Below are 17,459 nucleotides of genomic sequence, written 5' to 3' on the forward strand. Positions count from 1 at the left end.
GACATTTTCATGTTTACATAATTCGCAAAGCTAAATATATACACTGATCAGCCATAACATTAAAACCACCTCTATGTTTCAACACTCACTGTCCATTTTATCAGCTACACTTACCATATAAAAGCACTTTGTAGTTCTACAATTACTGACTGTAGTCCATCTGTTACTCTACATACTTTTTTAGCCTGCTTTCACCCTGTTCTTTAATGGTCAGGACCCCCACAGGACCAGCAGGTATTATTTAGGTGCTGGATTATTCTCAGCACTGCAGTGACACTGCATGGTGGTGGTGTGTTAGGGTGTGTTGTGCTGGTATGAGTGGATCAGACACAGCAGCGCAGCTGGAGTTTTTAAATACCATGTCCACTCACTGTCCACTCTATTAGACACTCCTACCAAGTTGGTCCACCTTGTAGATGTAAAGTCAGAGACGATCACTCATCTATTGCTGCTGTTTGAGTTGGTCATTTTCTAGACCTTCATTAGTGGTCACAGGACGTTGCCCATGGGGCGCTGTTGGCTGCATGTTTTGGTTGGTGGACTATTCTCAGTCCAGCAGTGACAGTTAGGTGTTTTAAAACTCTGCTGTGTCTTACCCACTTATTTACATTTTACACTTATACCAGCACAACACACACTAACACACCACCACCATGTCAGTGTCACTGCAGTGCTGAGAATGATCCACCACCTAAATAATACCCGCTTTGTGGTGGTCCTGTAGTGGTCCTGACCATTGAAGAACAGGGTGAAAGCAGGCTAAAAAGATATGTAGAGAAACAGATTTTCTTTTAATAGAAGCACAAAACACACAAGAACATTCAGCTATTTTAATGTTTTATTTGTAAATGAATTCTGTGTACAAGGGAAAAATAGATATATTCATATACTGAAACACTGTACACATTTAAAGTGAAACTAAAAATATTCACAAACACAAAAAGAAGATTTGCATTTTAAATTTTATTCACATCCCCTCCCCCACCTTTAGAATCAATCAGGTTTTATTTACATACATTCATAGGATGTGGTTTAAAACACCTGTATATTAACAAGTATTTATAAAATTCAGTCTATGAATGGAAGGAATGCCAAGATATATTTACAACAGGCTCGCTTATCAAAGAGCATACACTATATGGCCAAAAGTATTTGGACACATGATCATGAGCTTGTTGGACACCCCATTTCAAAAAGAAATGGTGTTACAATAGAGTGACCTCTATGTGATTCAGCTTCTCACAAGACTTTTGTCCATATGTTGTACATGAGACACAAGCAAGTTTCCTTGCTAATTCAATATGCAACCCATAATCAGAAGAGCCCAAAATAACAACAAATACTAAATAACACATGGCATCAACACTACTGTGTTTTCTAACATTAGCCTTGAGCACCTGGGTATGCCCACCCTACTGACCCAACATTGCTGAAAAACATGAACAAACCTGAACATGTGTTAGTGTTATTATTGGCAAAGTATTGGCAGTATGTAATTCTAAAACCATTATACACAATAAGTGCTTTCAGTTCACTGTACTGTAAGTAACAGCTAGGTTGGGATGTTCATGCTCATGTTTGTATGAAGGAGAAAAGAAGTTGGACAGATGTAGCACCAGATTTGGTAGTGCAATGATTAGGTTATCAGGTAGCATGTTGGGGGTTGAGACATATTCTGTCACAGGATTTATATAATAAGAAATGAAGACGCTTGATTTTCTATGTGCTATATGTCTTATTTAGTTTCACTAGTAATAGGAGCTTTTAGTGTAATACCTGTCAGTAATTATCATTATATTATTTATTAAATAATTAACATGTTTAATAGATTGAATTCCTGCAGTGTTTGATTGGCCAGTGACATGCAGTAATGAACAGTAAGGTAAAGCTAACACCATGAATACATGAACCTCATATGAAACCTCATACTACTGTATATATTCTAATATTAAGTGCAGCTTATGTGCAGTTAAGTACAAATCTTTTTACTATAAAATGTCTGCTTGTAATAATGGGCATTTTTTATATAGTGACTAAAACTAGCCTATCTATAGAAAAACAAAACGTATGCATGTGATGAACTAGCTGAATTGAAATATGGTTGGCAGATGTTTCTTTTTTATCTTAAGGCCAGATTTCAGCACTGTGGACAAGCTTTAGTCTAGACTACTGGTAAAACATTATGTTAATATTTAATATTTCCAATACAGGGTCTCAGAATAATGTGCACTGTAAATGATATACAGTTAGAACCTTTCTGAAAACATTATATGCTTCACTGTCTCTGTAAATATTTAAGCAATGTCTCAATACGTCCACATATGCTGTTACACCCTGGCTTCCTCGTTAAAGTCCGACCTTGCCAACCACAGCAATGTGTGCCGTCCTAATGAGGACGGGCACATTTTAAAACACAACCTTTGTCTTGTTTGCATAGCATTATGCCTGCATGTCATACTGTGTGCAAACTAGCTGTAAGGCTGTTTTGGATGGCTAGCTGCATTTAAATATTTGACCACATCAAATATATATAATCTTACAGTATTCAATTTTATATAGGATTTTATTTGTATTTCAAAAGTTTTGTAGAATAAAACAACTATCAACATAATTGGATTGTCATTTGTGAGTCTGTGTGTGTATCTTTACACTCCTAGATAAAATTATAATCTGGATACACGACTTATATAATGGACAAGTATGGTAACATGACAACGTTAGGCTATGTTATGTTGGTGTTCAGAACAAGCATCCAACAGAAGGCATCCAACCCCCCATAGATAAAGTCTAGCAATTCTAACTGGGTGTTACATATGAAGCTAAGCAACCAGGGTTGAACTTGAGTCCACAAACAACAATCTGAGTGACGTGACATTTAAACAAATCTTCTTGGTGAACGTAGGGTTCAGTTGTAACTGACGATCACATTTTATTGTGAATTGTTTGAACACAGCTTAGTGACCCAGTCACATCTGAGATAAGGATTTTGTGGTTGTCTAAGGCCAAATAAAGGGCAACAACACAGCAGATTCCATACAACAAAATTACAAACACCTTATTACAAAATAATTTGTCCTAAAAGGAAATAAGATTTCAATACTGATTGAAAGCATGTGTATTTAAAAATATACAATCAACACTAAGCTTTAGTTAGGTTTTTTTTTGTTTTTGCATTTCTATTGTCACTTCGCACTTACATAAAATAAATGTTATTTACGAATGTGTCTTTATAGCTTATTTGGATAGACTGATCCCTTTAAACAGAGCTTGTATTAATTCCAGTCTGCAATTCAGACAGAATGTAGCACCACCAAATGTTTAACTTAAAACACTATAAATATAAGAGCAATGCTTGGATATTTTCTATGCCTCCTCTGTCCTCTCACCTATACACACAGGTCACATTGTCAGTGTTCTCTCCTGTGCCTCGGTGAGTGGAATCAGGCAGCGGTGCGTACTGTCCTGCTGTTTCTTGGAAAGCGGTGGACTTTGATGTGTTTTGATAGGTGATCGCTCCGTGCAAACTTCTTCTCACAAACAGGACACTGATACGGTTTCACCCCAGAATGGGACCGCCGGTGACGGGACAGCTCGTCCGAGCGGGAAAACCTGCAATACATAAAACAGGATTAGAACGTCGTGCAACCACTGCTTACATAATTAAGCTATTTGTATATGGTCTTATATTACCCATTAAAGGGGCTTTTGAGCTACATCTGCCAATATCCTGCACTATAAATACCATTAACATGCCGTAGCCAAGTGGTTAAGGTACTGGACTAGTAATCAGAAGGATGCTGGTTCAAGCCCCACCACTGCCATGTTGCTGCTGTTGGACACTTGAGCAAGGCCCGTAACCCTCAATTGCTCAGACTGTATACTGTAACTGTACTGTAAGTCGCTTTGAATTAAAGCGTCTGCTAAATGCCAAAAATGTAAATGTAAATTAATATCTTGGTGTCAATGCATGTCAAAGTCACTGAGCCAAAACAAACCAGTGCAAAATTTAAGCTAATACTGTAATTAAACTAAAAATAATCACAATTAGCACACAATTCATTTTAAAACTAATCAGGTGCATGCATATTTACTGAGTAAGAAGAATCTCTATCATCATCTAGGTTCTGCTAGTTAGCACTTGATCAAAACAAGCAGATAAAGGTATTCAGGCTTTAGCACTCAATACAAAGTGTTTGATAAGACAATGCTTTTTACAATGCAGGGCAGAGCTGAGTTATTTTATTCTTACGAAATCAGTTCAAAGCAAAGACGGTGCTACTGTAAGTGCACAAAGTAGAATTAGTCCAGAGACCTACCTAGTAGGGCCTAGAGGTCTTAAAAATATGTGTCATTTTTATAGGTTTTGGGTTGTATATTACATTCGGTATGTATCTAATCATTACAGTGGAATAAATAAATACACACTGTACCTAATGTAATATTATAAATGATCAAAAAAATTCACTCTCAACAAACACACTTGGCCCTGCCTACAAACAAGAATATGATAGGAATTCACCTTCTTGTTTTCTTAAACAGCTTAGGTGTGTGTATGTAACAGGTGCTGTAGTGCTACACTATGAACAAGTCTTGGGACACCACTTCTAATTTTTTAATTCATGTGTTTGAGCCAGAATAATTGCTAACAGGTGTAATAAATCAATTATATCAGGAACATTTTATACAATTTAGGGATGGCCCTTTCCTCATCCACCATGACTGTGCCCCTGTGACAAAAGCAAGCTCTATAAAGACATGAAGAAAAAATTGATTTAAAGAAACTACAGTGGAATGTACAGAATCCTGACCTCAGCCTCACTGCACAGCTTTGGAATGAACTGGAACATCAACCGAGGTATAAGTTCATACCTCAAAGTCTTGTGAGAAGCCTTCTCAGAAGAGTGGCTGTTGTTATAGCTGAAAAGTTCACGAAGGTCACTCTATTTTAATACCATCATGGTCAGTTGTCCGAATACTTTTGGCCATATTGTGTAAATAAATACATGTCATCTTTTGTCACCTTTTTATCACCTACAGTATAATACTTATAATGATAGGTCATTATAATACCTACAAAAACGGAAACATCTGACTAGCTGCTTTGACAGAACACCTCTTTGTACCCTGCCTTCATTTGCCCTCAACTCTGACCTGTCGAGAACACAATGTTCAGCTTGTGGGAGGAAAATGTTTGAAAAGTTAAAACCATGATCAGCTCAGCACAACCCAGAACAGAACCGCACAGCACCTACAATGGCATTCTGGCCAGGGTCAAGTACTCACCATGCCACATGTAACTGTAGCTCTTAAATAATTGTTATGCTTTAGATACAGTAATGAGTGTGAGTGGAATTCCAAAGTCCAACTTTGTTTTTTCTTTGTATAGTGTTGGAATTAGGTACAGACTGGTGGTCCATGGGTAACATTAGAGCTGTTAGGGCTCTAATGAAAGTTTAACTTTTTTAAATTGTTGCTTAGTGGTTTTTGACAGGAAACTGCTGCAAACAGAGTTCTTTCCTAGAAAGCAGAAAGGAATGCTGGGTTTTATAGCCTCAGTGTGCTCCAGCAGTATCTGGCTTCCAAAAAGCCCTTTCACAAGCTGCCATAGAAATGTGGTGTGTGTGCGTGATGTGTGTGTGTGAAAGAGCTTTTTTCTTCTACACACATACATGCACACCCACACAGAAGCAGTTCCTAGAAAGAACTCGTGTTTGTGTATACGTGTGTGTGTGTGTGTATGTTGAGGCAAGTGTGTAATGATATCCCCCACAGTGAGACTAGTTTCAGGAGGCCCCAGAGCAAACCATATGATAATTACCATTACATATCCCTATGACACACACACACACACACACACATAGCTTCTCTCAGAGCTACGAGCAGTACATTAGTGACAGACAATTACTGTAGTAACACATACATCACAGTGAAATCTTAATCTAAGCACAGCTTGATATTTCAATTTAGGGTTTATCATATGGTGAAAACTCCTTTCTTCACCCTGACCGCCTCTCTGTGTGCGGTGTATGGCGCTTGTGAGAGGCTGTGCTCTGCAGGAGAGAGGGGGGTTTGGCAGGGGGCTCGGTTCCATCCCTCACATGGATACAGTGGTCAGATTATATTATATTAGATTGTATGCCTGTGAGAGTTGAAAGTGTGAGTCTGTGTGAGTAACAGGGTTGGCAGGCGTTCCGTTCTAACAGTCATGGTAACTATTCAACTATTTGTTATTTTACACCCCAGGCCAATTTTTTGAATGTGAAACAGACTGCTCTGTCAGTTTTTTCTAATCTTATTCCTCCTGTCTTTGCACAGAACATATTTAGTTACTAAAGACTAATGGCTTGGAGAAAAAAAACGTTTAAATTGGACCCATCTAAGAATTGAGGGCATGATTCAACTACCCTACAGCTTCTCTTATTAAAATGTAATGTTAACAAAGCACCTTTATTTATCTTTGTACAGCAGTTACAATACAGGGGGATAAAACACATTGCTATGGAAAGAGACCTGGTGTGTGGGTTTTATGTGTGTTTTTCAAATAGATTTTAATCCCCATGGTTGGTGCTTATTAGACCTTCATAGCTTCAAGAATGCTACAGTAAGTGAGAAAATGAAGTGAGACAGAGAGGGAAATAGATTTTAACAGATTGCCTCTGGAGGGCTGAGATTTATTTTTTAACAATCAGACTCCAGCACTCATGCCACATAGTAACATGAGTCCAGGACACCTGAGTTTGTGTTTAACTCCAATCACTGTTTCTGAGGAGTTCTCTGAGGAGTGTTCTGGGTTTCTCCCATCTCCCAAAAACATACAGAAGTAAATTTTGGCTGCTCTGAAATTTTCCAAAGTAAGTAAGTAAGTCTGAGTGAGTGATACCCTGTGATGAATTGGCACCCTGTCTTGGTGCCATGATCTATGCTTGGCTTGCATACGTGCTTCTCAAGTATGGTATTACATTTCAAAAATGAAATTTAAAGCATTTTCACTAGTGGTCTCAGACTTTTGGCCTTTTATGTAGCGCCAAACCCACTGCAGCCCTAAACAGCACGATTTAGCGGGTTAGAGAACATGAAGGAATTAGGAAAAAGAGCTTTAGGATGCATTGGCACAAATTCTAGTAGTTGTGTCTGAGCTTGTCCTCGACTGTAAAAAATTCTATAATGCTACTGTCACGATTCCAGCCTCCTAGAACTCAGGTGCACCTGCCACGCCCACCTGTGCCACGAGCACATGTTAGAGCCAACGCCCCATAGTGATTGGTCCCCGCTGCTAATTAGCCTCAGCTGCACCTCATTTCAGAGGATTTAGGAGGGGAGCTGGGGAACAGGTAAGCGGAGACTGTTTTTGATAAGACTCCTTAGGTCTGTCTTATAATTTACCTTAGGTCTGTCTGTCTGTCTGTCTGTCTCTCAGTCAGTCAGTCAGTCAGTCAGTCAGTCAGTCAGTCAGTCAGTCAGTTTAGCCTTTGTCTGTTAGCCTTAGCTCTTTGTGTTAGCTCTGTTTGTTAGCCCTGTATCTTAGTTCTGTCTGTTAGCTCCTGGTAGCTTCTGTCTGTTTGTCCTGTCTGCTAGTAACTGTTCATGTCTTGTTTAGTTTTGTTCCCGTTTGTCTTAATCTAGTTCTTGTTTAGCTTAGGGTTTAGTATAGCTTAGTATCGTTCATGTATGTTTAGTTTAGGTTAGCATTTAGCATAGGTCTTGTTAGTTTGTCTTGTCGTGTGTAACCTTGTCGTGTGTCTTGTCTTTGTTATTATTAAACTCTTTTGTTAAATACATCTCTGCAAGTGTGTCCGCCCCCGCTAGTCTTGTCATAGCCCATAGCGTTACAGCTATACTTCTACTAACAAATGACTTAAACCATTGGTATATGGACACAAATAAAATCTAGTAAAACGAATACAAAATAATTCTGCTGTCTAAATTTGCACACATTATTCTAGCAATCGGCAACTCAATTTTTTGTTTGCCACTGCTTTTCGGCAACAGTTTTTTTAGTTAACTGCTTTTTTGTATGTCAATAAAAGGCACAAGGTACTAAAATCTTTGTTGTAGGGAAGCATGGTGGCGCAGCAGGTGGTGCTGTCACCTCACAGAAAAATGGGCCTGGGTTTGATTCCTTGGCTGGAGTCCTTTCAGTGTGAAGTTTGCATGCTCTCCCTGTGTCAGCATGGGTTTCCTTTAGGTCAGAGCTTCCCAACCTTTTTTGCACCACGGACCAGTTTCATATAAGATATAATTTCGGCGGCGGGGCAGGGGGATTTAAAAAAGAATAACTATAGAATGGAAAATCAGAGTAAATCCTAAGCGTTTTTTTGATGCAACGAGATGCTGCTCCCACCTAGTGGTGCTTGGAGACAATAACACCCGAAGAGTTTTGGAAATGAAATTGCTCTTGTAATGATCTCTGTTTATTTATTCTTTCTGTGCAGCCCGGTAACAAATGACCCTCGGACCGGTACCAGTCCGCAGCCTGGTGGTTGGGGACCACTGCTTTAGGTGTTCCGGTTTCCTCCCACAAGTCCATAGACGTGCAGTCAGGCCACTTGGAGCTACTAAAAATTGCCCTAACACTGGTGACTTGTCCGGGGTGTTTCCTAACTTTCGCCCTATGAATCATTCCCACCATGACCCTGACCATGATAAAGCGGTGGTAAAACAGACAGTGAACGACTGAATGAATAATCTTTGTTATACACTTACTTCTCTGAACAGTAGCCATAGTGCTGAATGAACTCTGTTTTGTACATTAACCTGCCTGTCTATGTTGTGATGTAAGCCCAAGTCTTTCCAGTCTTGCAAGTTTTAGAGTTTCTGATGAGAAACACAGTATGAAGAGGTCATGCTGTGTTTGGAATAGGGGTTCTGTTATGAGCAGGAAAATCGCCTTTGTTTGTTTGAATTGTTGGATGAATTAACACTTTAACACTGTATAATGTTTGCTCAAACAAGTTACCTAGTCATACTATTTGAGTTTGGAAGGAAACTTCTTCAGTTTGAGACTTTAACTTTATCAACAACAATTTCCTGACCCTGAACACATTGAGAGCAACAAACACAATAGATTTATTACATATAGCTGTCCGTTCTTGGAAAGACTGTAACACACATGTGACTTGGAATGACATGCTGTGTGTCTGTTTCAGTTCACAATCTACGGGGAAGTGTCTGTACATCATCATCGGTATACGTCATCATCTCTTTCCTCATGAGGGTTTTTCTAACAACAAATATATTGTTTTATCTTTGTACATTTAAACTACCTGTATAGTATTATTTACTTGATCTACACCGATCAGCCATAACATTAAAACCACCTCCTTGTTTCTACACACATTGTCCATTTTATCAGCTCCACTTACCATATAGAAGCACTTTGTAGTTTTACAATTACTGACTGTAGTCCATCTGTTTCTCTGCATGCTTTGTTAGCCCCCTTTCACCCCTTCAATTCTCAAGACTCCCAGGACCACTACAGAGCAGCTATTATTTGGGTGGTGGGTCATTCTCAGCACTGCAGTGACACTGACATGGTGGTGGTGTGTTAGTGTGTGTTGTGCTGGTATGAGTGGATAAGACACAGCAGCGCTGTGACCACTGATGAAGGTCTAGAAAATGACCAACTCAAACAGCAGCAATAGATGAGTGATCGTCTCTGACTTCACATCTGCAAGGTGAACCAACTAGGTAGGAGTGTCTAATAGAGTGGACAGTGAGTGGACACGGTATTTAAAAACTCCAGCAGCGCTGCTGTGTCTGAGCCACTCATACCAGCACAACACACACTAACACACCACCATGTCAGTGTCACTGCAGTGCTGAGAATAATCCACCACCTAAATAATACCTACTCTCTGGTGGTCTTGTGGGGGTCCTGACCATTGAAGAACAGGGTAAAAGCAGGCTAAAAGATATGTAGAGAAACATATGGACTACAGTCAGTACTTGTAGAACTTCAAAGTGCTTCTGTATGGTAAGTGGAGCTGATAAAATGGACAGTGAGTGTAGAAACAAGGATTTTGTGGTTTTAATGTTATGGCTGATCAGTGTACATCTTAAAAACCAATGAGTTGTAAGAATAGCCTGGACGGCAAAGAAGACAAACAAATAGACTCTCAACCAAATCAAGCCTAACCTCTTAAGCAAAGTGAGTTTCTATTTGTGTTTCTCAGGCATTATTTACTTTTCTTTATTTTGCTTATTTGTATTCTCTATAATTTTTTTATTTTTATTATTCCAGCAACTGGGCTCATCTAATTATTCTCTAATTCTCAATGAGCTAATGTGTTATCTTACAGGCTCATCACTATGAATAATTAAACATATTTTTATTTGAGTGATTAAGGAGAAGTCATTACTTGCTAACCCTGGTACAAAGACATCTGCTAATAAATGGTAACAACATCAGCATCTCTGATTAAGAGTTTTGGCTCTGGAATTTGAAATGGTGTAGTATTTCAGACCCTCTTGTCTAATCTAGTTAGGTTTTAACATGATTATGAAAATAAAGAATTTCCTGTAGGGAAAATAAATGTGGGTGGTACGGTGGCTCGCTTCACAGCAAGAGGGTCCTGGGTTTGATCCCCAGGCGGGGCGGTCCCGGTCCTTTCTGTTTGGGGTTTGCATGTTCTCCCTGTGCCTGCATGGATTTCATCCGGGAGCTCCGGTTTCCTCCCACAGTCCAAAAAACATGCAGTCAGGTTAATTGGAGACACTGAATTGCCCTATAGGTGAATGGGTGTGTGTATGTGTGTGTATATGTGTGTCTGCCCTGCGACGGACTGGCGCCCCGTCCATGGTGTTACTGTGTGCCTTGCTCCAATTGAAAAGCTGGGATAGGCTCCAGCACCCCCTGCGACCCTATCTGAATAAGCGGTTAAGAAAGTGAGTGAGTGAGGGAGTGAAATAAATGCATGTAGCAAAAACCAATCTACCCATTTCACCACTCTTTCTTAGGACCAAAACCCATCAACGTAATCCCACACTTACTTCCATACACAGCCGGGCCAGTTACAGGCAAAAGGCTTCTCTCCAGTATGTCTCCTCAGGTGAGCTTTCAGATGGCTGCTCTTAGTGTACATCTTGGCACAGCCTGGAAAGTTGCACTTGTGCATTTTTATAAGGTCTGCCACTGGATTCTTCTGAAACTTTTGCACTCCTCCAACTAGAAGTCCACCCTGGAACTCCAAACCCACACCATCTCCTCCGCTGATAACAGGCCTCGCAGCGATAGGCACAGGCGCTATCCGAACAAACTTGGATGAGCCAGTGATCCTGGTAGCTACTGAAGATGAACAGGGGGCAGAGGGTAGAAACTGAGGAACCAATGCAAAGGTCTGCCCTTGAATGTTCAGCACCAGTTGAGCAATTTTGATGTCTGTTCCTGGAGCAGGAGCCTGAGGTGTTGTAGATGATGTGGCTTCACTGCAAGCTTGATTCTCCTGTTTGATCTGAAGTGGTTGAATTTGCAGAACAACAGGCATGCCAACAGTGCCACTATTACCACTGCTGGCACTGGTGTTAGTACTGTTCTCAGTCGAGACAGGTCTACATTGAGTCTCCTTCTTTATTGCATCATGTGACTGTGTTCTTGGTTCTGAAGAATTTTCTGTGCCCTTTGTCTCACTGGCAACTATGTGACTTGATGGAAGCTTTGCCACTGGCACAGTTTGATCAGAATGCTGGTGAGATTCAGTAGTGCTTGGTTCTGGCACCCTACATGAGGTATCTTCCATTACAACTAATCCTGTCCCCAACCCAAGGTCAAGCTCTAGCTCCAATCCCAGGTGTGAGCTACCATCGTGCTTAAGAGACACCACCCCATTCATGTTCTCTTGCAAGAACTCTTCAATTTCCTCCAAAGTGGGTTGGAAAGGTTCAACAGGTGTCTCATCCATGCTGGAGGAGGACCATATTGGTAAGTCAAAGTTCTCTTTTTTCACATGGTCCTTTTGCGAATCCCAGAAAATGCTGGTTAAAGGAGTTGGGGTTACAGTGTTCACGCCGGCATTGTTGACACCTCCGGTTGCAAGGGAAGCTTGAGATAACAGGAAGTTGAGGATGCTGTCCTGGCTCTCAATGCTTGATGAACTTCCATAGCTGGAGCTAAGGACTTGGGAATCTGGAGAGGAGCAGGAACGTAGACTTGATGCATCACTAAGGTCATCCTCTGAGAATGGTGAAGGCATTACCTGGTAGCTTCCTGAGTCTAACACCATGTCCGAAAGGTCAGAAACAACAGGAGAGAAAAAGTCAGTGCCACCGTATGGCAGTAAGTTCTCTTCTGTTAAAGGGAAATTTTCCACCATTCCCTAGGTTTTGCCTCTTTTGAAGATAATAATAAGCGTTCCCTGTTTTTTTTAATGAATGCTAGGTTTCTTTTTTGTGGATTAATTCTCAAGCTACTAGAAAGTCATGGGGTCTGTGTAAAGTAAAATTCCGTTCTTTCATAACAGCAGTGAAGTGTTGTTTTTCTCATACACACCAGAAGCTCCAGGTTGCACCTGTACCCAAAAAGACAGGAAGAAAAAATAAGATTTTTTTTCACTTTTGTAATACTTGCTTGACTGGCCAGAACATCAAATCATTATGAGTTTTACTCATCTATTCTTAATCCAGCCACATACTGTATTGACGTGACATAACAAGCCTTAAAATAGCTTGTTACTAAATCTCATATTATTACTACTGTAACAATTATACAGTTTATTTTCTATAAATCTTACAAATAAATAAGGGTGGGGTTACCATAACTTTTCTTATAATACATTTACATGCAAATACAATTGCATTTACAAAAAGGTATTATAGTGAATTCAATAAGCAATTTGGAGAGCATAATTTGACATAATTTTAAGTTTAAATGAGAAACATCTAGTTCATAATGTGCACTATTATTCCACCCCCTGCTCAGTAATTGAAAGTGTGCTTGGTAACATTGTCTTGCTGGACAGTCCAATTATAACCCAGGTTACTTCTCAAAATGCTTTTGTATATCTGTCAATCCTTGACACCTGTAACACAGTAAAGACAGCTTGTTCTTGCTGCAGAAAAAAAATCCCACATCATCACTGACCCACCTACATGCTTGACCAGGGATAGTACACTGCCTGGCCAAAAAAAAAGGTCGCACACTCTATTTCCGCCTTTAGCTTTGATTACGGCACGCATTCGCTGTGTCATCGGTACGGTAGGCACTAGGCATGATGGGTGCATCACTTCAGCCGCCTCTCTTCTTACCCTGATGTGCCCATCTGAATTCCATCTGTTGCTAGCTGCCCATCTGCCCATCTGTTGCTAGCTGAAACAATCACCCATGCAGTAATTATCCAATGGGAGGCTCTTACCTATTTGCTTAGTTAAATCCAGGTGGTGACCTTTTTTTGGCCAGGCAGTGTATTAGTCTGCTCATAACCCTCACCTTTTCTGTTGGTAATGGTAAACCTTGGCCCATCCTTGCTTGTAAACAACTAAAATTATTGTTAATTTAATTTTCATTGCCAATCATGACAGTATCACCTGTTACCTGTTCACTTGCTTGCATGTGGACAATTCCAAAACTAATATTTTAATCACTTCATAATCGACATCCCACTTTTACACTTACTCTGTCCTTGCTTTTTAAATTTGTATTTGTACATTTTAGCCTTTTTCTCCTAAACATACAAGAAACTGAGAAAAAATATCTAGAAAGTGATTAGTTGGATCAAAAACACAAACTGCTGTCAGTAAAATCAATCATGTGTGTTGCAATACTTGTTATATTGTTTCTAGGATATAAAGTTTTGTTCAAATTAGAAATTGTATTTATGAACATTGTGCAGTGTTGGTAATTATTCTATTTTAAGGCTAACAATATAAATATATATATATATGTCTTAACAACTTGCAATGTGTTTTCCTTCCTCTCTGTAGCTGTGACCGATAGTAACCTCTCAGCCTCTTAAAACTTGTCAACACACTGAGCGTGAGCGACCGAGGGGGGGCAGGAGAGAGCCAGCAGCACCTTTTAATAGAGCCTCAATCACATGTGTGGGCTCTCCTTACAAATTCAATGCAACACTGAACTGTTTACTGACCCCCTTCATGGACTGTGCTTTAATCGAGATGTTGTTACTGTATTACTCACTAATACTAAGTTTATTAGTAATTCTGGTTTGGGGGATGTATGCACAATATTCCACACAGTGTAACTGGTATACTTAGGGTAAACCAGTAGACTTTTCGAAAATGTGTTTACAGTGTGTTCATTTTCTTATAGTTTAATAAAAGTAGGCTGAAAGTATCATCCAAAGATCCAAGATCATCCAAATAACCATAAGAAAGCATTTATCAGTGCTGCAATGACCTTGCATTAGGATTGTATGTTAAAGCATGTGCATACTAATGTGATAAGAAGTGCATGTGTTCGTTATTCAGTTCCAGTACAATGCAAATAAATAAATAAATAAAACACTGCCAAAATGGTGGTAATTCACATAACTGACATGTAAAGCACCCTAGTGGAATCCCTTCGAAACAACAGGATTAGTACAAAATTACTGAAAGATAAAAATACTCCAATGTTTAATAATATCAATGTATCTTATTTAATGTGTTTGTTCGACATGTGCAACGTGCAAATATAAAAAAAAAAAAAAAAAAACCTTATTGCGTGCGTGTTCGCTTTTCGACCGCAATAAAATGCGCAGAATGCACGCAAAACACTGGCTGCCATGTGGCGAACCCTATTAAACAATCCTACAGGAAGCCTTGAGGAAAGAAAACAGGTCGAATAGAAAACAGATCATTGCACATTTAATCACATGATTAAAAAGTGTGCAAAATAGCATGTAAAAAGCATGCACCTGACTATTCGGATAGTCTAGGGTTAGTGCATAAATTATGTAAAGTGGAATAAAAAGCAAGTTGGTTGCAATATGGTGATTGGATAGATTGCAGTATGCTAAACAAAACGATTCCTTTAAGATCGTATAGAATCGATGATGGTATAGAATTAAGAACAGTTGCTCGTGCGCCCCTCGCACCAGCTCCTCGATGTAAACATGTTTTCCTCCTGGGCAGCGCGCGCGTGCCGCAGCATACGAATGCAGAGTGCAGCCGCACACCCACGTTATGTTTCCTACCTAAAAACGTGTCCGAGTAACTACAGCAAAACGATTCTTACCGATTCTTTTTCAGCAATATAATAAATGTATATAATCCAACTGATTGAACACGATCCGTGTGTATTGGAATAGGAAGGCTCTTCGCCCTTGAGACACGTTGCGCGCTGTTTCTACACACTGCCGCTCACATACGCTGCACTGGAGTTGTACTATGTCGGGGTCACGTGACCGCAGAGTGCCTCACAGGGGCGAGCATGAAAGGCAGCTCGCGAAGGCTCGTCCCAGGCACGCGCTCTGATTGGTCAGCTCGGCCGGACTGCCGTCACAGCCCAGAAGCTGCAGCATGTTTCAGATGTGTGGAAGCTCAATGTGGAGTAGCGGAAAATAGTCATTTCCATCCTTTCCTTCCCTTATTTATCTACCCACACCAGGACAGAGGCACACAAGAGGAGTGTTAAGGGTCCTGAATGTTCTCTGAGGGACATACCGTTCACAAATCCTCCATAGAACTACATTAATACATGAAATAATTGTAATGTCATATCCATAGTCATGTGGACATACAGTTCAAAGACATTTCAACTGGGGTGTCAGTTTCAGGCTGGGTCCAGTTGTTTTGTAGAGAGTTCCTGACCAGAATACAGTGAATGGGCAGCACGGTGGCCTGACCTCACACCAAGAAGGTCCTGGGTTCGATCCCCAGGTGGGGAGGTCAGAGTCCTTTCTGTGTGGAGTTTGCATGTTCTCCCCGTCTATGTGGGTTTCCTCCGGGAGCTCCGGTTTCCTCCCACAGTCCAAAGACATGCAAGTGAGGTGAACTGTGAACTTGTGAACTGATGAATCTTGTATAACGAGTAACTACTGTTTCTGTCATGAATGTGACAGTGGTTAAGGTACTGGACTAGTAATCTGAAGGCTGCCGGTTCAAGCCCCACCACTACCAAGCTGCCACTATTGGGCCCCTGAGCAAGGCCCTTAACCCTCAATTGCTCAAAAAAATTTTGTTCAGTCATAACTGTAAGTCGCTTTGGATAAAAGCGTCTACTAAATGCCGTAAATGTAAATGAATGTAACCAAAGTGTGTAAAACCTGACGGTATAATCCCAACAAATAAATACTGCATATGAATACATGGTGGATGTCAAAGTAGTTTTTAGTGTTGCCCCTCAGTTTTTTTACTGTAAAATACAATGGCAAAATACAATTGCCAAACGATTCTTTTGTTGTGGTTTATTTTTGTGCCAGAATCCTAAATGTGGTCCTACTGTGTCTGTTAAGTGACCAGCCAGGCTGGTACCAGAGCTAACATTCGAACCTGAGAGCTTGAACTCTCCACAGTGGTGGGTTAGTGTATAAGAAAGCTGCACCACCCGAGCATAAAGAAAAACGTTCACTGTTACAGTAGGTAACTAAAGGTAACTAGGTGGTCCAGTGTTACAGACATACTCTCAGTACCTGCTGTGAACTCAGATGTTAATTATTCATTATTAGCTCATCCAGCACATCTTTCTAATCTCATTATAAAACTAGCATCAGTTTAGAAGGGCAATGGCAGCACATGTTTGCTCTGGCGCAATTCGAGTTCTTTGACCCATACTCGTTTGCACCACCACATACAGGCATTACTAAGTCTACTCTAATGTCAGAGTGCCAGCATGTGCAATGAATTATATTACCACTCTCGTCATCCAATCACACAGTGGGTTTCACCGATGGCGTCATGTGGAGCAAGCAGGAGCACATCAACGTGCTGCAAAAGTTGAACCATTATGGCAAGCCATTGTAGTCAAAATGTTGTGAGTTTTAGAATGTGTCTGTCTAGAAGAACAGGCACTAAATACAATAAATAATATTTGTCATTATTGCTGTAATTTGAGGCATGGAGGAGCACCAACATACGCCCTAGGTACCTGGGTTTGATCCTTGTGTTGCTGTCTGTAAGGAATTTTGTATGTTTTGCATTGTAGTGACTTCAGTTACATGGTGCTGCTGAACTTATTGGGACAGTGGATGAAATCCATCATGAAAATAAGTTAATAAAGGAATTTTTATTTTTGCATTTTCTCCTGATTTTAGCGTGTCCAATTTATACCCAATTGCATTATGCTTCCTCTCTGGAGCTGACCCCCGCCCCGATTGAGGAGAGCGAGATCCCCTCCCACATGTGCGCAGTAGCCGACTGCATTTTGTTCACCTGCACGAGGTGAGTTCATATGCCGATCAGCTTTTTGCACGGAGCGCTACACCCTAATCAGCATTATTCCTCGAAATGAATTGTATTCATGATGGTATACCATGGCTAACATTAAACAAACCATAAAAAAATACATACATATGTATGTATATATGTAT

General features: G+C 40.2%; 1 protein-coding gene across 1 annotated transcript; it reads right to left on the reverse strand.

Annotated features, from left to right (window-relative positions):
* Positions 1-825: 825 nt before the first annotated feature.
* Positions 826-15,262, reverse strand: LOC134316873 (Krueppel-like factor 15). Its single transcript, XM_062997392.1, has 3 exons — positions 15,167-15,262; positions 10,990-12,503; positions 826-3,609 (listed from the first exon to the last, which is right to left on the reverse strand). Exons 2-3 carry the CDS (start codon positions 12,306-12,308, stop codon positions 3,441-3,443), a joined length of 1,488 nt encoding a protein of 495 aa, XP_062853462.1. The 5' UTR covers positions 12,309-12,503; positions 15,167-15,262; the 3' UTR covers positions 826-3,440.
* Positions 15,263-17,459: the final 2,197 nt, after the last annotated feature.

This window comes from Trichomycterus rosablanca, chromosome 6, assembly GCF_030014385.1.
Source record: "Trichomycterus rosablanca isolate fTriRos1 chromosome 6, fTriRos1.hap1, whole genome shotgun sequence".
NCBI lineage: Eukaryota > Metazoa > Chordata > Actinopteri > Siluriformes > Trichomycteridae > Trichomycterus > Trichomycterus rosablanca.